Source organism: Nyctibius grandis, chromosome 9 (genome assembly GCF_013368605.1).
Source record: "Nyctibius grandis isolate bNycGra1 chromosome 9, bNycGra1.pri, whole genome shotgun sequence".
Classification (NCBI taxonomy): Eukaryota; Metazoa; Chordata; class Aves; order Nyctibiiformes; family Nyctibiidae; genus Nyctibius; species Nyctibius grandis.
In genome coordinates, this window is record NC_090666.1 from 42,138,446 (window position 1) to 42,158,226 (window position 19,781).

The 19,781-nt window shown below is 38.2% G+C and overlaps 1 protein-coding gene across 19 annotated transcripts in view; it reads right to left on the minus strand.

The window, feature by feature from the left end:
- NEB (nebulin) overlaps nucleotides 1–12,672 on the minus strand; it is a 125,979-nt gene extending 113,307 nt beyond the window's left edge. For 18 of the 19 annotated variants that reach the window (XM_068407615.1, XM_068407614.1, XM_068407619.1 and 15 more), the window contains exons 1-11: nucleotides 12,579–12,672; nucleotides 11,168–11,232; nucleotides 8,743–8,787; nucleotides 6,243–6,446; nucleotides 5,204–5,311; nucleotides 3,662–3,766; nucleotides 3,244–3,348; nucleotides 3,035–3,139; nucleotides 2,324–2,428; nucleotides 999–1,103; nucleotides 701–808 (exon numbers count right to left, since the gene is read on the minus strand). In XM_068407615.1, the coding sequence (XP_068263716.1) occupies nucleotides 701–808; nucleotides 999–1,103; nucleotides 2,324–2,428; nucleotides 3,035–3,139; nucleotides 3,244–3,348; nucleotides 3,662–3,766; nucleotides 5,204–5,311; nucleotides 6,243–6,446; nucleotides 8,743–8,787; nucleotides 11,168–11,200 (1,023 nt within the window). In that variant the 5' untranslated portion in view covers nucleotides 11,201–11,232; nucleotides 12,579–12,672. Of the gene's footprint in view, nucleotides 1–700; nucleotides 809–998; nucleotides 1,104–2,323; nucleotides 2,429–3,034; nucleotides 3,140–3,243; nucleotides 3,349–3,661; nucleotides 3,767–5,203; nucleotides 5,312–6,242; nucleotides 6,447–8,742; nucleotides 8,788–11,167; nucleotides 11,233–11,765; nucleotides 11,871–12,578 lie in introns of all 19 variants that reach the window. The other variant, XM_068407600.1, reaches the window with a different exon arrangement.
- Nucleotides 12,673–19,781: the final 7,109 nt, after the last annotated feature.

A 19,781-nucleotide genomic window follows, 5' to 3' on the forward strand; every position in this document is an offset into this window, starting at 1 on the left:
TATACCATCTTAAACATTTCAGGAAAATTTCCTGTTTTTTAACTTAGGATTCATGATGGCAAAGGACCCTGAAAGGCACTCAGATCACAGGAGTGCATGGATGACGAGATGGGAGGTAGGATGAGAAGGTAAGTGACAGCTATTTAGTAGATGTCCCCACCTCTAAGTCCACCTCCAAACATTGTAATTTTTCAGATATCAGTTGACATCTCAGAATAGTCACATTCTTACAAATTAATGACACGAGATTGTCTTTGCTGATGCATATGCTATTGCAGAAAACGCAGAAGCCAAACAAATTCTGTATTTTGAACAAAAGATGGGCCAGCACAACGTCACTGAGATACACCGAGCAAGGATGAATAAATGTGAAAACACCGAGCCAAATTCAGCCAGCTTAAGTTGGTCTTGGTTAACGGTATTGATTTGTTCCAACTAAAAATCAGGCACATAACATAATCAGAACAAACAATGGAGCAAATTCTACTTCACTGGAAGAAAATTCTACTTCATGGGTACTATTATGGAAGACCACAGCATAGCTAGGAGGTCTTATAAGCTTCCTAGTGGGATGCACACAGGAATACATCTTTTGCACATAAGAAAATATTTTTGACACTTGGCAAAACAGTTTCAGCACAGACTGGCCTGACATCAGAACTGTACTCAAGCTAAACAAATGGGAGCACACACAACATACCTTACTGACATTATCTGAAACTCGCTTATTAGCTTCGTATTCTGGAGTTTCAGTCTGCATAAAGTAGATTTGGTCTTTCATGTTTTCAAAGTCTTCCTGGTATTTTCTCTGTTAGGAACAGAGACAAACAGACAACCATGTATCAAATGCACTTACGTTATAAATTAGCCATCCACAAAGTAGCTTATTTAGGAAAGGAGTAATAGCACAAATGGAGCAGGCAAAATTAATGAGTATTTCCCACGTTAACATAAACAGGGGATAAAGCTGTTCAAGATATTCTGAAGAATTCACTTACCATACTTATATTTTCTGCATTCATTTTCGCAATTGCAACATCATAGCATGGAGTTTGACTCCACTTGCCTTTGATCTTGTTTTTATAGTCCTCATGGTAAATAACCTATAACAAAATCAAAAAATAAAATTTAATCCCCAAGATACAGCTCAATTTCCACTTGACAAATTTGTTTTTAAAAGTCTTTTTAAAGTTGCTTCACAGTTTACGTCTGCCTTATAACCACTTTATCATCTATTGTCAAAAACACCTTAAATATGATATGGTCTAAGCACTTCAGTATTCAGTTATTTCTCTTAGAACCTTCCCTGATGAAAAAATATTATGTCCCAATATTATGTGACCAATGAGAAAACAGAACTAAAGGAATATGTTAGTGATGTCTTATAGAGAGATTTTGTTATTAATAACTGTCTTCTAGAAGGACTTAGTTCACCTATTTATCCTTTTTTTTTCATCAATAAATGAAAATAAGAATTAATAAGATTAAAGAAATTTTCTCTAAATGAAATACTACCTTCTTTCACCTTCCAAATGGGTTCACTACAATATGTTCTTTGTGGTTTTTCAAACATAAGTGAATACTGTAACTCTCTAATCTTAAACAGTGGACAATTTTCAATACACAGCAATAAAATCATGCATGTTCTCTTCATAATAGCTAAATTCTGAACTGATTTAAAATCCTACTTCTGCCTTATAAGATTATACAACTTAGTTCCAGTTTCTTCAGCAAAAGTTGGTCTTCCTGTATTTCGCTTCACCTCCTGCATTCCTCAGCTGTGTTTTATTCTAAGTATACCTAAAATTCATTGACAAGGACTGGTGCCAGAGTCTTTGTTAATCACGCCACACAGTTACGGAATTTAATGTTGAATGTTACTTGTTAATTCGGTGTGCAAATCAGGAAATGGTTATTTAAGTTGCCAGACATTTGCACTGATTGGTATCCATGAACTTCAGAGTGCTTGGCATGTGTACGTGTACAATGGTTTGACACTGAAATGAACATTTAGAATGTATTCTGTGCAGTTGACCTAGGCAACTTTTCAGCAAAATGTGGTTATTCCTTGTAAGCAAGTAACTCACTCCAAAATCAGGTACATATTTACATGTCATTATTCACATTTAAGAGAACAGCAAAATGGATGCTGTTTACTATTTTCTCCTGTAAACACAGAAAGTGTAAAGCAGGGAAGGAGAATAAGAAATAATGTGCATATGGTAGAAGCAGAAATATTTTGTGAAAACGAAATTCACTGACAAGAATCAAGTTTTGCTTTTCACCTGGGACAGGGCAGGATTTGCTACTGCATTCTACTCACATCGCTCAGCTGCCTTGTCACTTTTCTGGCTTGTTCCACGTCAGGTGGATCTGGTAGAGGAGTATATTTAGATTTTCGTTCATCATGCCCTTTTTTGTAGACAATCTGGAAATATGAAAGAAGTAAACATTTACAGTAACTACCAACTTAAGCATCAGAACATTTGCTCCTAACTCTGCTAACACCACCATTAACAAAAGTAGTTCTGTCCACAGCTACTGCAGCATAAACTCTTTCAATCAATATATTCTGGAGGGCTACTGAGAAGTCTCTTGATAAGAGACAGCGAAAAAGAATCAGTTCCCTGGAAAAGTTTTCAAGTATATTACTGTGTTGGTCCTAATATGGACTAGTGAACTTCTGGACATCTGCAAAATTCACTGAAATCTTTAAGTGAGACCTGAGAGTTTCTCCACACATTTTGAGACCTACTTGAGGTCTTTCTTACTGATTACCTCAGAAGATCTTCAATAAATTATTTCATTCATTCCTAATCTGGCATCAAATAGCCAACAGGTTTATACTCTGATATGGAGTACATATTTTTCTGTTGAAATAGCACTACTATCAGAGCTAACTACCAGTGCACACCTACACATTTTTATTTTCTGTTCCATCATGAAGTTTTTATATCTAGTCAAAGTCCACCACGAAGTCTACCAAGTTACACTGTTACAGCGACCCAACTGTCAATCAGGCTTTGATACTTACATCACTCAGAGCCTTTTGAGCCTGTGCCACCCTTCTGAGCTCTGGACTGTCATGGTATGGATAGAATAATGTTTTATCTCCTTCCCAGTCTTCAGTATAGAGTTTCTAAAAAAACAGAAAAATGCAAGAATACTCATTTTTAATTAATCTCCGACTTGGAATGCTTCTTGCACTTCAGCTGCCTAGACCTGTGATTTTTATTTTCTTACCTTACTGAACATTGCTGTGTTTTTTATTGCATTCACAAGCTCTGGAGCATCAGGGGGAAGCAGATACTTGTCCTTATTCTCCTCCCAGTTCTGTTTATATAATACCTGGAAAGAAAGATCAGGATGTTGGTTACTCTATCATTAGAAAAATATTTACTTTTGTGAATAAACTACCTGCTGTAAAGATTTTTTTCAAAGTAAAAATCTCAAACCAGTTACATTTGAAGAGATCAACTGGAAACATTTAAGATGATTATATTTATACTTGCCTTATCAACTTCTCTGCTATCTCTCCCTGTACTTCTAAAGTGTTCAATAAACACTGCTTTAGTGCCCTGAGCTCAAAACTTTATTCATGTCGATAACCTCATGATCCACTAATGTTCACAATCCTTCCAGAAAGTCAGCACTCGCTCACCTTGCTCACTTGCTGTGACACCTTCTTTGCATGTTCTATATCCTTGGCCTTTTCATCAACATGGCAAATAGTTCTAGCAACTCCACCAGCCATGCGGTATTTAACCTAGATCAATGCACAACAGAACACAGTTATTCTTACAGGAAAAGCTGACAGTTTTTTTAAAACGCAGAATATTGACATTTTGACACTTCATATGTAAACACCCAAAAACCTGAATTCAATAAAGCGTTTAGGAATAGCTGTTCCTTAGAGTGAAGCCTATAGAAACAAACTAATTTTGTGAATTAACTGAGAAATAAATGCAGCTTTGCAACAGTTTCAAGAGCTCTGACTCCAAGTTAGAGGCAGTGCCCTTCTGTAACCACAGAGTTCTTCCTAAGAGTACTGTCACCCTGTATGATGAGACACAGAGATCCCCACGCCATGCAGTATATCTCAATTTCACAGTCTATTACCATGTAAACACTAGCTGTAGTACCAAAACCAATACAGCCACATTACCATGGCAAACCATCAGCTTGGGCACAAAATCATCACAACGTGGTTATACCACTCCCAGCTTGAGAGCAGGCTCAGTCAGCAGTAGTGCATGGACTGCTGCATCACATTCCTCTACATACCCTAAGTCAGGAGTGGGGCAGAATTTAATGCACACTCCTCTCCTGAACACCGGTTAGGTTAGGTGACTACCCTCTCAGCTTCAGGGGTTCCCATTCCTAGGGACTCAAGTCTAGAATTAAGAAGCCTTTCTAGGTGGATTTTAATTTCCCAGACTGTGAGGTATATTGCTGAAAGGTAGACTAGAGCTGCTTAAAAGAAAGAAGGGAGTATGAGCCAGCTTCCAGAACTAGAGGCACTGCATCAGTGGGGCAATTGCACTTGGGCTACGTTTCAAAGGCAGATCACTAAGAGTGGAATACACACAGAGGGGACAACACAGAAATCCCCTGGATTGGAAAATCCCACAGGATGTACAGAAGTTCATTTTGCACCACCTGGAGAATCTAAGCATCATCTTTCCATTATCTCTTTAGGAAACTGACTTTCAGGTGCTTTATGAAAACAAAAATGTTTAAATACATTTTCAAAACATAATCCTAGGGTTATTTACCTAGTGCACAACTTAACCTCAACAAAAAATCATCAGGCACATCATTCATGATGGCTGCAGGACATAGTGTGTGGAACCTTCAAATTCAATGATATGGGCATCATCATCTCCCATGCCTGTAACTTCTGATCAGAAATTTTCAAACCTCTTTAGGCACAATGAAGCAGGGATATTATTCAGCTAGAAAGGAACCATCACATCTCCCTCTTGAAAGGCCTCATTTCCAACCTACATCATAGAACTCAAACTTGTAATATACTCTGTGTTCCTCACTCTTGTAATCTGATAAAAGTTTCTGATAAACATTCAGATTGCCTTATCACAATATCATCAAAAATTATCACTTCTTATCTAACATTTAAAATTGTGACTTAATTTGCTTCTTTATCACTCAATAAATATTTTTTCTTATGACAATTGTTACCTACTTCACTGAGCTGGTCTTGCACTTTCTTGATTCTCCGAATTTCTGGGGTATCAATGGTGGAAGCATATGGCTTTCCTTTTTCTTTTCTAAATTTTTCTTTGTACTTGTTCTGAAATAAAAAAATGACAAAAATAATAAAGACATATCCAAAAGCTCTGGCAGAAATGTGTGTAGCATTATTGATTTATTTATCTGGTTAGTATAGGAATTTGGGGCAGATTATTCAATAATACAAACTAGCATTACTCAATTACATTTGCAGAGTTATGCTTATTTTAGCCAACTGACTCTCTTCGATGTGACACAACAGAAAAAAAAAAACATTTCTAACTTTAGCCTTGTTTAGATCACCTCTCATTGATTATATTCTCCTTAGGCACTTAGTATTGATAAATTTACAGTTATTTTTCAGTGACCAAAGATAAGGAAAACATTGGGGTGAGGGCAGCAGTCCTAGACTTATGACCTCTCATAATCCTTTAACTGTGGATGCTGGTATGCAATATACATTAAAATTTAGGAAAAGGGATGTGATACCATCCACATCTGTGCAGAGCAGTCATTTTCCACTTGTCACAACATCATACAGTATTGGTCTACTGGGTTTTGGTATCCTGTACTGGGAATTTAGGTTGGTGCTTGCTCCTATATACTGTGCACAAGGGTTTTTCTTGGGTATATAGAGAGGGATAGAGAAATACTATTATAAAAAGTATTGAGGTTTGCTATTCAATAGACATTAGTCCCTGTTACCTTCCTTCACTTGGATATCCAAGTCAGATAGTGCAGGAGTCCTATTATCTGACATTCTGACAATCCTCAGCCATCTGCCTCAAGCCACGTTTTGTGCCTAACAATTACCTAATGCACTTAAGCAGGAAACAGGCAAGTGATTGGCTAATTCCAAGAAGGAAATAACACTAATACACATCATGAAATGAAGTACAGGAGATAAAATAATAGTATGAAAGTTTGCAATAATACCTATTAAATATTTTTATTGGTGTTCCTCAAGAAATAAAAGACAAGGGACAATTTACCTCACTGAATAGGTCCTTCATTTTGTTACTGTGTTCCAGATAAGGTGTCAAAAACTTAGATGGGTCCACTTTTGTCCGTATTGTCTTCTTTCTGACTGGAGGTGCTGCATCCTCAACAGAAGGTCTTTCATGCTCAACAATGTGGGTAGTAGTTTTAGGACCTGTGAAGTCTGTGCTAACGGTCTCAGTGATCTCAGTGACCACCTGGAAATAAAGAAAAAAATAATTACTTGCTTTATAACTATAAATCATCATTTTATGATAAGCCTTTTTCACCTCCCCTACCTAGCAAAAGGATGCTCAGTTCTTATCCAGGAACCACCTGTAAGGCAGAATACCAGTGACTCTCTTCCTACTGGGATTACCCAGTATGCCTACTATGCATCACCCTACCTAAGAAAACCCACAAGGAATTAACTGACCAGTTGATTTCTGTGTCAAACTCATATAATTATTCTCCAGAGGAGCTGGAAGAGCACAGCTCCTGTTACCTCTGTTCTATAGCCATAACATCCACTGGCATCAGAGGGATTCTGACAAGACCAAGTCTTTGGGATCTTGTAGTAAGTACACGATGCACCAGCTCACTGGACAATACCTAGAATCCACCTTTTCTACTAAACTCTATTTTCTTATAGCCAGATCACTATCATGGCAGAGACATGGCTGAGATACTTATATAATCAATTGATCAAGCATCCATTGGAAATAAGCCCTTAATTAATTTAAATGGTTTATGTACTTGTTTATCAACATATTCATGCTGTAAGCAATAATTTTAATACTAAGATTCTAATTAAAATCATTTAAAAATAATTATTACAACTTTAAAAATGTGCTCCAAAATCACCTAAGTATCAAGTTTTATTTCAGATCAGTTAGACTTTTAAAAAAAAAGTGCTTTTAAAAGACAACGCATGAAGCTCAGATTTTTGACATCTATTTGCATTAGTATGCAACAGACCAGAAAATACACCAAGCATTAAACATTAAATTGAGAAATATACAAAACTTAAACTGCAAAAGGTTTGTTTACTATGTGAACGTCAATTGCATTTCAGTAATGCTGTCCCATGATGTTATTAGTTCCTTTAGTACCACCACAAGTTTCTGTCTTACAACTCTTTTCAAGTATGCAAGTGTTTGTCTACATTTTGGCACTGAAAGCACCGGAGAGTTTGAAACCTGTCTAGGCAAACACTGTGAAAAGCACTGTCTGCTGTTAGCTTTATAACAAAACGGTGAAGCTACGTGCTTTTATGAAAAGCTGTAATACATTTCTCAAACTTCGGAGAAGCTTGATTCTGAAAATACAGCATTTGTGCAAAAAAATGCTTTTATTTTCATCCAATAATTCACAGAATCATATGACACTAAAGCATTAGACTGTATTTACAGCTGATGGGAAAAGGTCTAATCACATTAGCTAGAAAGACATTTGTACTCATATATAATTCTTTATTCCACAATACCATTTCAAAAAAATGATGCAAATCAGACACAGAAGTAATCAGTCATGCTATTGCTCCCTTTAAACCCAGCCTGGCTACAGATTTTAAAACACCTGATGAACACAGTGCTTGAATCCGTCTTAAAAATAATAAGATGATAGTCTTCCTTCAGAAGCGTAGTCCTAGATGACTTGTTCAAACAGTATTCATCAAATCATATTTTTATTAAATGGAAAATATGGAAGACTTTGGGAACAGATTCTTTGGAAGGAAATGCACAAAGTGAAATGCCAAGCGTTTGTTTCCACATAAGACTATGCCATAAAGAATATTTCATAGTGACATAGCCGAGAGTTGGGTTATATCCATTCTATAAATAGAATTTCAAATTATGGTAATACCTCCTTGATGACTCAAATATTTGTTACCAGTGACATGAAAAAAAATCTGCAAACCGCCACTTTTCAGTGAGGTTACACAAGGTGAAGGGAAAACTGGTTTCAGGCAGAATCTTTTTATATTTCTCTTCATAACAAGGTTAAGTATAATGCATGTATGTGCCCATTGTTCGTATGTACATATCTAGTCACATTCACATCCTCTATAATTCTGTTCATCTCTGATAACTGGATTTTGTCAATATGTTACCCAAGTAATCTTCCTGCCTGTGTTTCTTGTTATTAACATGTTTCATTTTGTCAGCTCCTGTACAAACTTAGCTGCTGGGCAAGAGCAAAGGGAAGACTATTAGCAAGACGTAGGGCAGGACACAAACTAGCACAGTCCTTTTCTGGCAGAAACATCCATGGCTCCTTCTGATGGAAACCAAAGAGTGGCAGATAGGATACTCAGAACAAGCCAGGAGTCCTCTAGATTGTCCCACAACAGGATCTTGCAGAGGAAATAAAGTATTAAGAAGCAACTGTTCACTGATATTTGTGTGTTTAATATGAAAAATTAGTCCTCAGAATACATAAGGCTGCCAATTTAGCATTACGCGTCAATTACATACGTATACACACCACATGCAACATCACAGGGATCTTTACCTCATGTGGTTCACCCTCCTCAATAATTGTTTCTTCAATGTAGTACTATTAAAAAAAAGAGAGAGGGAAAAAAAAAAAAATCATTGTTAGGCCAGACCATACCAAAGAGCAAATTGTAGCTTCTGTTACGCTGTTTTAAAAACACGCTTCTGGAGAAACAGGACTGTAGTTCATAGGTACCTATGCAGTCATATTTGCATGCTTGGTAACTCTGAACATCTGTTCATTTTTTTGCATTAAGGAATGGATTCTTTTTCCATACGCTCCTCAGTTAATCTTCCTCACAATTAATTAATTTGCCACACAGAAAATGGCGGCCGCGCGATGGCGCCGTCCCGCCGGCCCGCCACAGGCTCGCGCTGAGGGGGGGCGGCCGCGCTGAGGGGAGGCGGCAGCGCTGAGGGGAGGCGGCCGCGCGCCCTGAGGCATCGCCCCTCACCTCCCCTAGCTGCCTAATGAAGAAAAAACATATTTAAAGATGTTGCTCCATCCGCTGTAGTAAACACCAGCTATTTTTAGTCAAAAGGGGCTTAACGTGCCACTGGCTTCCAGAAAGGAGAAAATGTAAAGCGCGGTTTTTCTCTTTGAAAAAATCTCCTCAGCAATGATTTCCGCAGGGTTACATACCAAAACTGCAGGAACAGAAAACCCTTTCAATCAAGAACTAAAAAAAATTCTGTTTAAAATTTAAAATTTTCCCAAATTTGTTCTTCAAAGTTAGGTTCACATAACTAGCCCTTACTTTTCAGTCAGTCTCATATTGGGCTGTTTTGAGGCAATTTCTGCTCATTGGCCCTATACTGTGTTTGACCCACCTTCCACAAAGCCTGGAGTAACTCAGTAGCAAAGATTTGTGTTATTCACTGTGTTTTTTTGCACATCACACATGGCTACAGTGTCCAGTGCAGGCTAATAACTCCAGAGAAAGAGAAAATAATATCTTAAAATCCTCAACGTTTTCTCAACCACTCATTATTCAGCAACAATTTTCTGCTCTTTCCGAAGATGAATTTTTGATAGAACTCTTACAGGTTTAAAACAGGCGATTCATATAGAAATGGAATTCTACTTATCCTGGAAAGGCTTATGCTGACTTAAAATTGTACCAGATGCTATTGTTCCTGTCTTATTTAACTTCTCATTATTAATATCTTGAGGGAAGCAACTAAAGCTGTACCATCTCGGTCTGTCCGAGGGCTGTGGTTACAGGAAGGTGGCCATTGAAAATTAAAAACAAAGAATGAAACAGAGCTGTGTAGACAAAAAGCCCAACATACCATAATTAAACACTGACAGCAAATAAATATGTGTTTTGTTACAGGAAGCCCATAATGCTCAGGAAGCATAAAGGCAATTACAAGTAACATGGTAATAGGAAACTTAATGAAGTTCTGGTGTCTTTGTAACTAGGTGGCACAATGTCTTTAAAACCGACTTTATGAACAGTAATGTTTATTTTCCAAAACACATTTAACTAATTCAACTGGCAAACCATTTGACTTCATTCACTATTTGAAATTTACGAAGTCAGTACTCAGGGTTGTAACACTGCCTGAAATCAACAGTCAATTGATTAGTGTGGAGATAGAGAGTTGTGGGATGCCTACATTCGTGCTATCTTCTTCTTTTCCTCAAACACTGAGCAATTTGTTATAATCACTTAAGTCTTTCATATCACATAATTTCATTTCAGAATAGTAATAATGCAACAGGTAAGACCATACTGTTTGGTAACCTCATGTACTGTTTCAATAGCAAAAATCATTATTCCAATGGCACTCGCTCATAATAATAAGCTGAAGGTTCCCCAGTTCCTGGGGATTCTTTTAATCAAATTGCTGAGACTAAATAATTGGGCTTATAACTGTGAGTTTAAATGACCTATTGGTAAATTAACCCCTGATGCAACTCCACAGACATCTACAGGTTTAAGTCTAGCTCCATCTCTGCACCTTCTAAAGCTAAATTGGTTTTGGTTAACGGTACCTTGGTGGCACAGAACTGCTGCATTTCTCCATTGCAGCAGGCACAGAGGCGAGGCTAGAAAGTGGCTTCCAAAGTCATCCTCACTAGCACGGATTGGATGACAGAGGGCAAGCCAGGAGGGAAAAGAGATGGCCCACTGCATCTATAATTATGCAGAAGAGTAATCACAAAACCTCGCGATGGGGGTGTGTGGGATGGTTACAATCCGTATTTAAACAGAGAAACTATGACAGGAAGCAGGGAGACTTTGCTCCACTGAGAGCAACTTGTTGTTTTTTACTGATCAAACCATTTAATAAATATCTAATCATACCCTAGTTTTCAGAGAGCAAACAGCAAGCAACCATCTACGCTCATGAGCAACATCTCATTAAAGCGACCAATATATTAATTCACAAGGCAGGAAACAAATATTTTTACTCTCATATTTTCTTCTTACCTCCACAACTTCCTCATACTCTTCTTCCTCCATTTTGAGGGTATGCTTCTGTCTCTCCCCACTCACTGGTCACGCAGCAGATGAAAGTGTGAATATAGAGTATTAGCCCAAGACTGCAAGTACTATGAAAAGCTACTAGTCAAGTTCATAAAGCGCCTGGGTCACGGTTAGTAACTAGTGAGATTATCACAAAGTTGTTGGCTAATTAGTGAAAAAATTTGAACGACAGAGAGAACTAAAGTTGGGATCTGGCATTACTTTGTTTCTGACTGTTATGGGACAGCGTTGCATTAAGTTTCAAAGGTACTATCTAAATTACAATTTTGGATAAATACTTTATTCTAATAGTTACTGGAATTCAATGAAAAGAAAAAAGAAAAAAATCAGAGGAAGATATTTCTTGAAGTATGATTTGATTTTTTTCATTACAACAAAATTATTTGAAGATTTTTTCTTTTCTCTGTGACTATTCTATACTATTTAATTATATTATTCAAGCTCCTGTTTGAATGGGAGCTTTATCTGTATATTCTACTATATTCATTCACAAGTAAAAGCGTAATGTAGAAAAAGATTGTAAATATTTTTTTTAAGTGACCTTAGGTTAATGAGGCAATTTCTGTCTTTCCAACATTAGTCTATATAGATGCTCTGGGGGCGTTTTTTTAGCTCTTGTGGCTTTTTTCTCTCTATTTCTTCAGACCTGGAAAATATGGAAATCCATACAGTTGGCTGAATTACAAAGTACGAATTATGTCAAAACCTTCAAAGGAATTAATTAACACAATGATTTTGCTATGAGGCAAAGCTACAATTTTCCACCAGAGACTACAGCCTTGTTTCTAATGTTGGTAGGGGATGAGGCTTTGGAACAGCTGTTCCTGAGCCCAAAGATATTTGCCGTGTAAGCTAATACTACCAAATGGCGGGGTGGTTTTGTTTAGCTGGCTAAACTGCAATTCCTTCTGAGGCAAGTGAAGTCTAGTAATGCAGGTTAAATATAGGAACATAGAATACTGTCCCTTTTTAGTTCCAATGTGTTGAAAAAAATTACAAAAAAAAAAATCAGTTTGCTAAACCAGAATGTTAACTATTAAAATAAATTAAGAATAATTAATAAGTGGCATGTCATGAGAAAAAGTAGACCAAAGTTTACGAATAAACCCAAGGAGTAGGGATTGCATACAACACAATCTATACAAACTGTCACTATTATAACCTTCAGTTACACTTCCAAAACACAGCTCCAGGTCCTTTCCTCTTACTGCAATCTGCAACTAGTCATCCAGACAGAAGATCTGACTTCCACGGGCAAGGCACAACAACCAGTCCCAAAAAACTACAGAATCAGGAAACAGCTCAAGATCCTATTCTAAGGAAAAGAAATCAAACATGATTAAAATGTTCTTACCAGCAACATCTAGTAAATATCCTTAGGAGCAAAGCCTCTCCAGTCTTCCCTCCTGAGCAGCACAGGGCGAGAGCAAGCCTGGTACCTCAGCTCCTGATGACGCATGTGGCTAGCACAGCCAATGTGGCTCCAGCCCGCTCAAGTTTCAGCCCTAAATATACTTGGTGACCCTGGAGGAGGCCACCTGTTCTCAGCAACATGAAGGAAAAGGGAGCTGGGCACTTCTGTGCTCCCGAGGAAACCCAAAACACACCAGAGCTTGACTGAACTTCACCAGCTCTCTGCTGAAATGGATCCCTAGGCAAATCCAGCTCCCTAGGCAAATCCAAGGCGACACCCAAATGGACAAAACACGCACATTTTCTTCTTTCAGAGTTGATAATAATAACGAATTTGAAGTGACAGAGACAATTTCATTCCTATATTGTACCTGAATCAAAACTATCCAAATTCAAGAATCTCTGAACTTCGGAGAAAGGAGAGGGGAGTCTGGACTTCAAACTAAATTTTTAGTATAAGTCTGTCTTTAATTTCATCCCTTAAGTCACCTGAAGTGCTTTATCAGCTTAACTTGATGCAAATCATTTGTCAATAGTTTTATCACTTCTTATGAAATGTTTCATAGCTGAACACATGGACCCAGGGACATGGAAAAACTGACTACTTGCAAGGAGAAACTTGCAAGGAAGCCCATTAACAGCCAAAATGCCTGGTGAAGGAGGTGAAGAAAGACTGAGAATACATGATAAACAGATTAAGCAACAGGCAAGCAGTTGTAATGCACAAAGTATTTTGGCAGGTCAAGAATTATATGATGTATGGAGTAGAATCATGGTGATGATAACAGAAGGGACCTCTTAGGTCATCTAGTCAACTCTCATTATAGGATTGTCTTTAGTTCTTCAAGGAGGTGCATTTAAAAGCCAGTATCAACAATGATCTCTTTTCATATAGTATATCACATAATTCAATAAATGATTGTCAGGAGCCCTTGAGAGACATGTTCTTGTTCCTTAACTCTTTCCAGAAGTTAATATTTATATCCAGATGAAATATCATTTCTCATTCACTACTGCCAGGTATTTTATACTCTGCACAGAGCTGTAGATCCTTCCCTTCCTCCTTTAGGCAAGTTATATGCTTTCAATTACTTAGCATTTTGCTTTACTAGGCAATCCTTCCCCTTTTAATCTTATTTCTGTTTATTTAAGTCCTTCAGTTTCTTAACATCTTTTGAAGATGTCCAGAAATTAATACAGCACGTTGATGGAGTCTCACAAGAGCAATGTCAGCTTAACCTTCTGCTCTCCAACCCAGTTCCTGTGCATGTGCATTCCAGAAATAACTCACAGAGTCATTTTTCTCTGAAGTACTGCTTTTCAGCTGATTGATAATGTGACATCTACGTAAGTGATGACAAACCTTTATGTAGTGAAGGGCCAACTTTTTGTATTAAATGTGTAATTCATTATTGTTTTTTCCACCTCAAATCTCTGTTGATGCCAAAATTAGAGCCATGTTTGGCCACTCACCATCCCCCTTCTTGGTGCTTTTCAGCAAGTCTGGGTTTGTGGCCTCTTTTCCAGACTTAACAGTTGTACTTTACATTGCTCTTCCTGTAAATGGCATTCCCCCATAGTCACTGCTACAATATTGGATATTATTATACCTCATTATCATAGAATCAGAGAATGGTTTGGGTTGGAAGGGACCTTAAAGATCATCCAGTTCCAACCCCCCTGCACAGGCAGGGACACCTTTCCTCTAGACACCTTTCCTCATTCCAATTATCTAATTTAAATCAGGTTTACTAGATCAACAGAGGCTTGTATTCTTCTGTCCTGATGGTTACTCTGACTAAATCAGCAAGCATTTTCAGACAGGGTGCAATCTTCTGTGCAGTTCTCTTGCAAATACCTGCAAAAAATCTCTCCCCTAGTGATATACTCTGCAACTCCTAGGTTACTAGAACATCACCTTCAGATTCTTTTACAGTGCTGTTCAATATATCTAATTTAGAAAGACACTAAACAAGGGCAAAATTACATGCAGGATGCAAGTACCACTTTTTCTGCTACTGAAATGCAGCTGTCTTTGATGTGAGACATGGCAGATCTTCAGCAGCAGGCAGATCTTTAGCAGCAGAGAGTTCAGGGCTGGGAATGAAGCATGGAATAACCCATCAAAATTACAGAAGGGGTTTAAGATCCAAAAGTATTATTGCTGAAGCAAAAAGTTGGGCAGAACATAAGATTTATATTCTGACATCAGAACACGAAGAGGGGAGGAGAGTGCTCTTAGGTCACCTACAGCTGCCAGCAAATCTTTCCATTCTCCTATTTGCTGCTTTGCTCCTTCAGCTCCATATCTCAGGGAACAACTCTGACAAAACTACCACTACTAGCTTCATTTTTGTTTAAAACTGAAAAAAAACCCACAACATTTTCTGTGATTTCTACTCAAGTCCATAAATGGCTTTTACTGGTGAAAAGTTGGTGTTCACTTGCCTAAGTGTTTGTATCTACATACAACACATCCCAATAAACACACCTGCCTATATATAAATAAGTTGTTATTTGTATATTTATATATAATACCTAAACACATGCACACATATCATCTTCACATATGTCTATACATTGGTCTTCACTGTGGAAATCAACTACTATGCTCATTGTTACATTTCATATCATTCACTTCTCAAGACTGTTAAAATGTCAACGATACATATTCATGTTGAAGTATCAGCACATATTGCATGCTGAAGTAGAACATGCATGAGGTAAATGGAATATTAATGGTTAATATTCCTCTGATATTTTTTTAATTGCTTTTTTGTGAAAATTTGTGTCTGTGACTTGGATTTCAAGTCACTGCTTGCTGGAATATTCTGAGAATACCAACTTGACTTTCTGGAGGACAAATATTTCAAAGGCAATAGCAAAATTCTGCTGTAGGTGACAGCCTGGCAGTTCTGCTACAGGTTAGCACACCAGATCAGATTGTTTTATCCACGGTACAAAAACATGCATATGCTGAGTGGTTTTGCACTAAAAAGACAGAATGGTACAAGATGACTAAGGCAGAGGAAGATGTTTTGCATTTAAATGGCCCATAATTTTAAAGGAGAAAATATTTTCTGGTGCTTCACTTTTTAAAATATTAAGTTCTATCAGTCCTACTTATCAAAGAGTAACCACTCAGGGCAGGGGGAAAAGAAGGAAATAACATGTGACCTTCTCTAGATTTATTTAGAAGGTATATAATACAACAACTATGAAATAGCAGCCTATGTATGCTCACTCTCCTAACCCACACAGCATTCACATACAAAAACTCACTGTTTTTTTTTCTAGAACTGCATTTAGTTTGTTTCAGGAGGCAGCCTTCCACCTATGAAAAACATGTAAGCTAATCCTGGAGCCTGTCAATACAGAGGATCAGAATGTAAGGGCCACACGGCAGCCACACTGCAACCCCCTCACCCCCAGAAGACAGAACTCTTACAGAAAGTCTAGTTTTCCACAACCTCCATGCCCGTTAGTGACATTTGTGTATTGTCTTGATCATTCCTTCCCTTGTATTTCTTTTGTAATGCATCACTCTCCAGATCCCAAGGTAGAGTTTGGAAGAATTCTAATAAGCCAAGGGCAGACCCCACATCATGAAACCCAGGCAGTACATATCATTGAACCACAAGCCTGACATCACTTCCTGAAGAAGACGACTTCAAGACTCAGGAGACTTTTTATCCATCCTTGCCTCTGTTTGACTGAAAATTACACAGCTTCTCTGTGCCTTGCCCTTTGTGTGGATAAACTTACTGACATCATGGGTACTATTTTTAACCTCCTGAGGTAATCAGTAGACTACCCGGACTTAACAAGCATTGTATCATTGAAAAAGGACATATTTCAACGCATATTTGTGTCATTGTGTCTTTTTTTAACTACCTTTTTCAAGTTACTTCTCATTCTTTTCGTCATTCCTTTCTGCCTACCAGATTTTGCACAGGAAAGCTGGGGAAAAAAACCTCATCTTGTACTTTAGCATTCACAAGGCTCTCACCTAAGCTAATTGTGTGTCCAAAATTTTCCTTTAGAGTGCAGTCTCCATCAAAAATCTAAAAATGCACCGGAGACTGTAAGGTGTGAAATGTATGTTCTTATGATATACAATCTGCCAGAGAGCAAAATGCTGTAATGATCAAGAAGCCTTAAACATGAAAGCCATTTAGTCTGGGAGGAAAGCATCAACTGAAGAGCACAACACAAGCTTCAGAGCCCTAAAAATAAAGTAATTCTTGTTAGATAAGCTGTTACCAGGCTCTGTCGGGAGGCCCACGAGCTATATTTGTATTTGCACTTCAGGGACCCAAACAATAGAGGAAACAGGTGTAGAAAATGCGAGTCAGAGAAACTCCACTAATAATAAAAAAGGGAGTGAAAAAGGGATTTAGGTAAGGGTTTTCCCTCACCATACTGTTCTTACAAGGGCTTACTGTTATCCAGTATTTATTGTATCTTCTTAAGAGCTGGGAGAGAGTCCTCTGAGTAGGTGGGGAATGAACCATGACCAATAGGTCATCACGTCAGGACAGTGCCAGCACAATTTAAAGACACTCGTGCCTGCATGAGTAGTAGATCATTATCTTGTGTTTTTCCTCAAAGAACACTTACCAGATTGAGACCCCGTACAGGCTTGACTATACGTGGTTTCTAGATCCCAAGTGGACTCGATGATGAAGTCAGGCGCAAAGGTACTCATCAATACCAGGACCGAAATCGCTAAGGGGACATTCTCCCAGTTGAAGGAACCTCAGTGGGTTTTACTTGCTGCAGTGTCAGAAGCATCTGAGCAAACCATCTTCAGGAACTCAGTACTGAACCTGGACGTCACTTAAGTTGGCAGCGTAGCGTTGACTGAGCAAAGAAATACCTGCACTTTGAATCCATGCCATGCATCTCTGCAATGTCTGTAACTGTCATGCAGCCTAGTAACTAAGACGTGATTTTAAGCCTACAAGCAGAGGAAAAGACACACTCTCCTAGGACTAAACGTCTTTATTTCTCAGTATTTGCCTTATTTTTTTCCCTACTAATTGGCATGCAGTAAAAGTGGCATATCATTTTAGAAGTATGCAAAGCCACATCACAAGAACTTCAGCTATATGCAAGGAAAACAAAAGCTTACACAAGGAAGTTGAACTTGTGCATTTTAATGGTCCAACTAAGCTTTCTCTTCACAAGCTGCAGGTGCGGGTGGAAAATTGACAGATGAGGATATGAAACGTGTTTCTCTTCTTAAAAAATCCAGGTGCAGTCTATCCTGCAGACACATGTGCAAACATCTCTCTCTTGTAATGTTTTTGAAACTACCAAGAAGATCACAGACAAGAATCACAGAATCAATCAGGTTGGAGCATATGAAACTGTGAGGCATGGGTGGGAGCCTGACTGTCCAAAATCTGATCAAGGCCTCCAAAATGAATAGGATTTTGATGTGTTGTTGACAGAGGTGGCTAGGAGAAGAGAGGTTGTTCCAGAAGTATCTTACCTGGTGCAGAGCCAGCGTCCACAGGAGCAGTGAGCCAGGCTGACCTGTTGGAACAGCTTACCTACAGGATGGTTTAACTGCAGGGATCCGCTGCCCAGGGCCTCTGCAGTAGGGGTAGGCAAATTTTGGTCTGATGTACAGAAATATTGTGGCAAGCAGGGAAAAATTTTTTACCCAAAAATATGAAGTGAAGGACTTGGTTAGACAAATGCAAGTGATTGCCGTAGAATTTTATTTATATATATATATATATATTTATATATTTCTCCAAGACCTGCCTTTACGATATGACAGCTGGCAGTACATTAAGCCAACGTTTTTCCTTCTGCACAAAAACAGGCGAGGAGCACATGCATTGTCAGTGATTGTGTCTTGGCTTAGGAATGAAAATTTCAATCTAACAGGGAATTTAACTGTTTAACCTACAGATAATCCTTGGAACTGACAAGTTGCATAGCACCGAGGAGTAACCCTCCCAGTCTGTGCAAGGTAGACCTCTAGCCCCAAGACAGGGAACCTTTAGCCCTGAGTCACTGCACACAGGCTACAAAACCATCTACAGCTGCAATGATCGGTCTGAACCACCGTGTCTGTGGTCCAATGTCCCAAAACTTCGAGGCATTTGAGAGCCTGAATATAACAACGTCATAGACTCACTGTTTTGTGGTGATTCCTGAACACAGAGAGCAAGTCAGTATCTAATGATGAATGGTTTCCTAGTTCATTAACAGCTGACGAATCAACTCACTGGAAATATAAAAAAAATACAAACTGAAAAAAGCAGCTTCCCTTGATCCTGTTCTCTGGAATCAGAAATGCTAGAATCGATGCCTATGCATTTGTAAAAGTAATAAGGTGATTTTTTATACCACAGATGATACATTTTCTTATTCTTGTTAGGTTATCCAACTAACAGAGACAAATGTTTGCAAACATTATATTTTTAAATTGAAGTACCATACAAATGTGGTTTTTTTTAGGAAAGGATTCATGTTGTAACAAGATTAACTTCACTTTTTCCTTTGGTGCTGCTTGTCCTCTTTCTTCAAGTATTAATAGAAAATATTAGATCATAACAAATAATATACTTAGAGGCAATGCAATCAAAATGCCATGACTAAATCATCTGCAGTGTCTTATTTTCATGTTTATTTTTTGATACTGACAGGTTAATACAGGGTGAGTAGCAGCACAAGCTAGTAGCTGTATGACATGTAAACATTGCCATGAGTCAAAAAGACTTTGCTAGAAGAGGAGGAAAGAAAGGAATATTGGTACGAAACCAAAATTCATTTCACGCTTCCTGATGTTTCTGGACACAGAAGGAACTGCCATCCCACTGATCAAACTGTTTGGTTAGGAAGGCTGCCTTCACGACAAGCTTCTCTTTGCTATCCCCCCTCACCCTCTTAGTGAGATTGCAATCACTGCTTTTTCCTGACAGGTCCAAGCTGCAAAATAAAATCCAAATAAATAAACAGTAACCCAGTGCTTGATGGTCTTTGCATACAGGACTCCAGTTTTTATACAGAACAGCATTAGGGAAAAAATCACCAAGGTGTTTCCCTTCCCTCCTCATTTCCATCTAGGTAACACACATTCAAGCAGCATTCAAATCACTGCCCCATCAGCTAAAATGTTATTGGA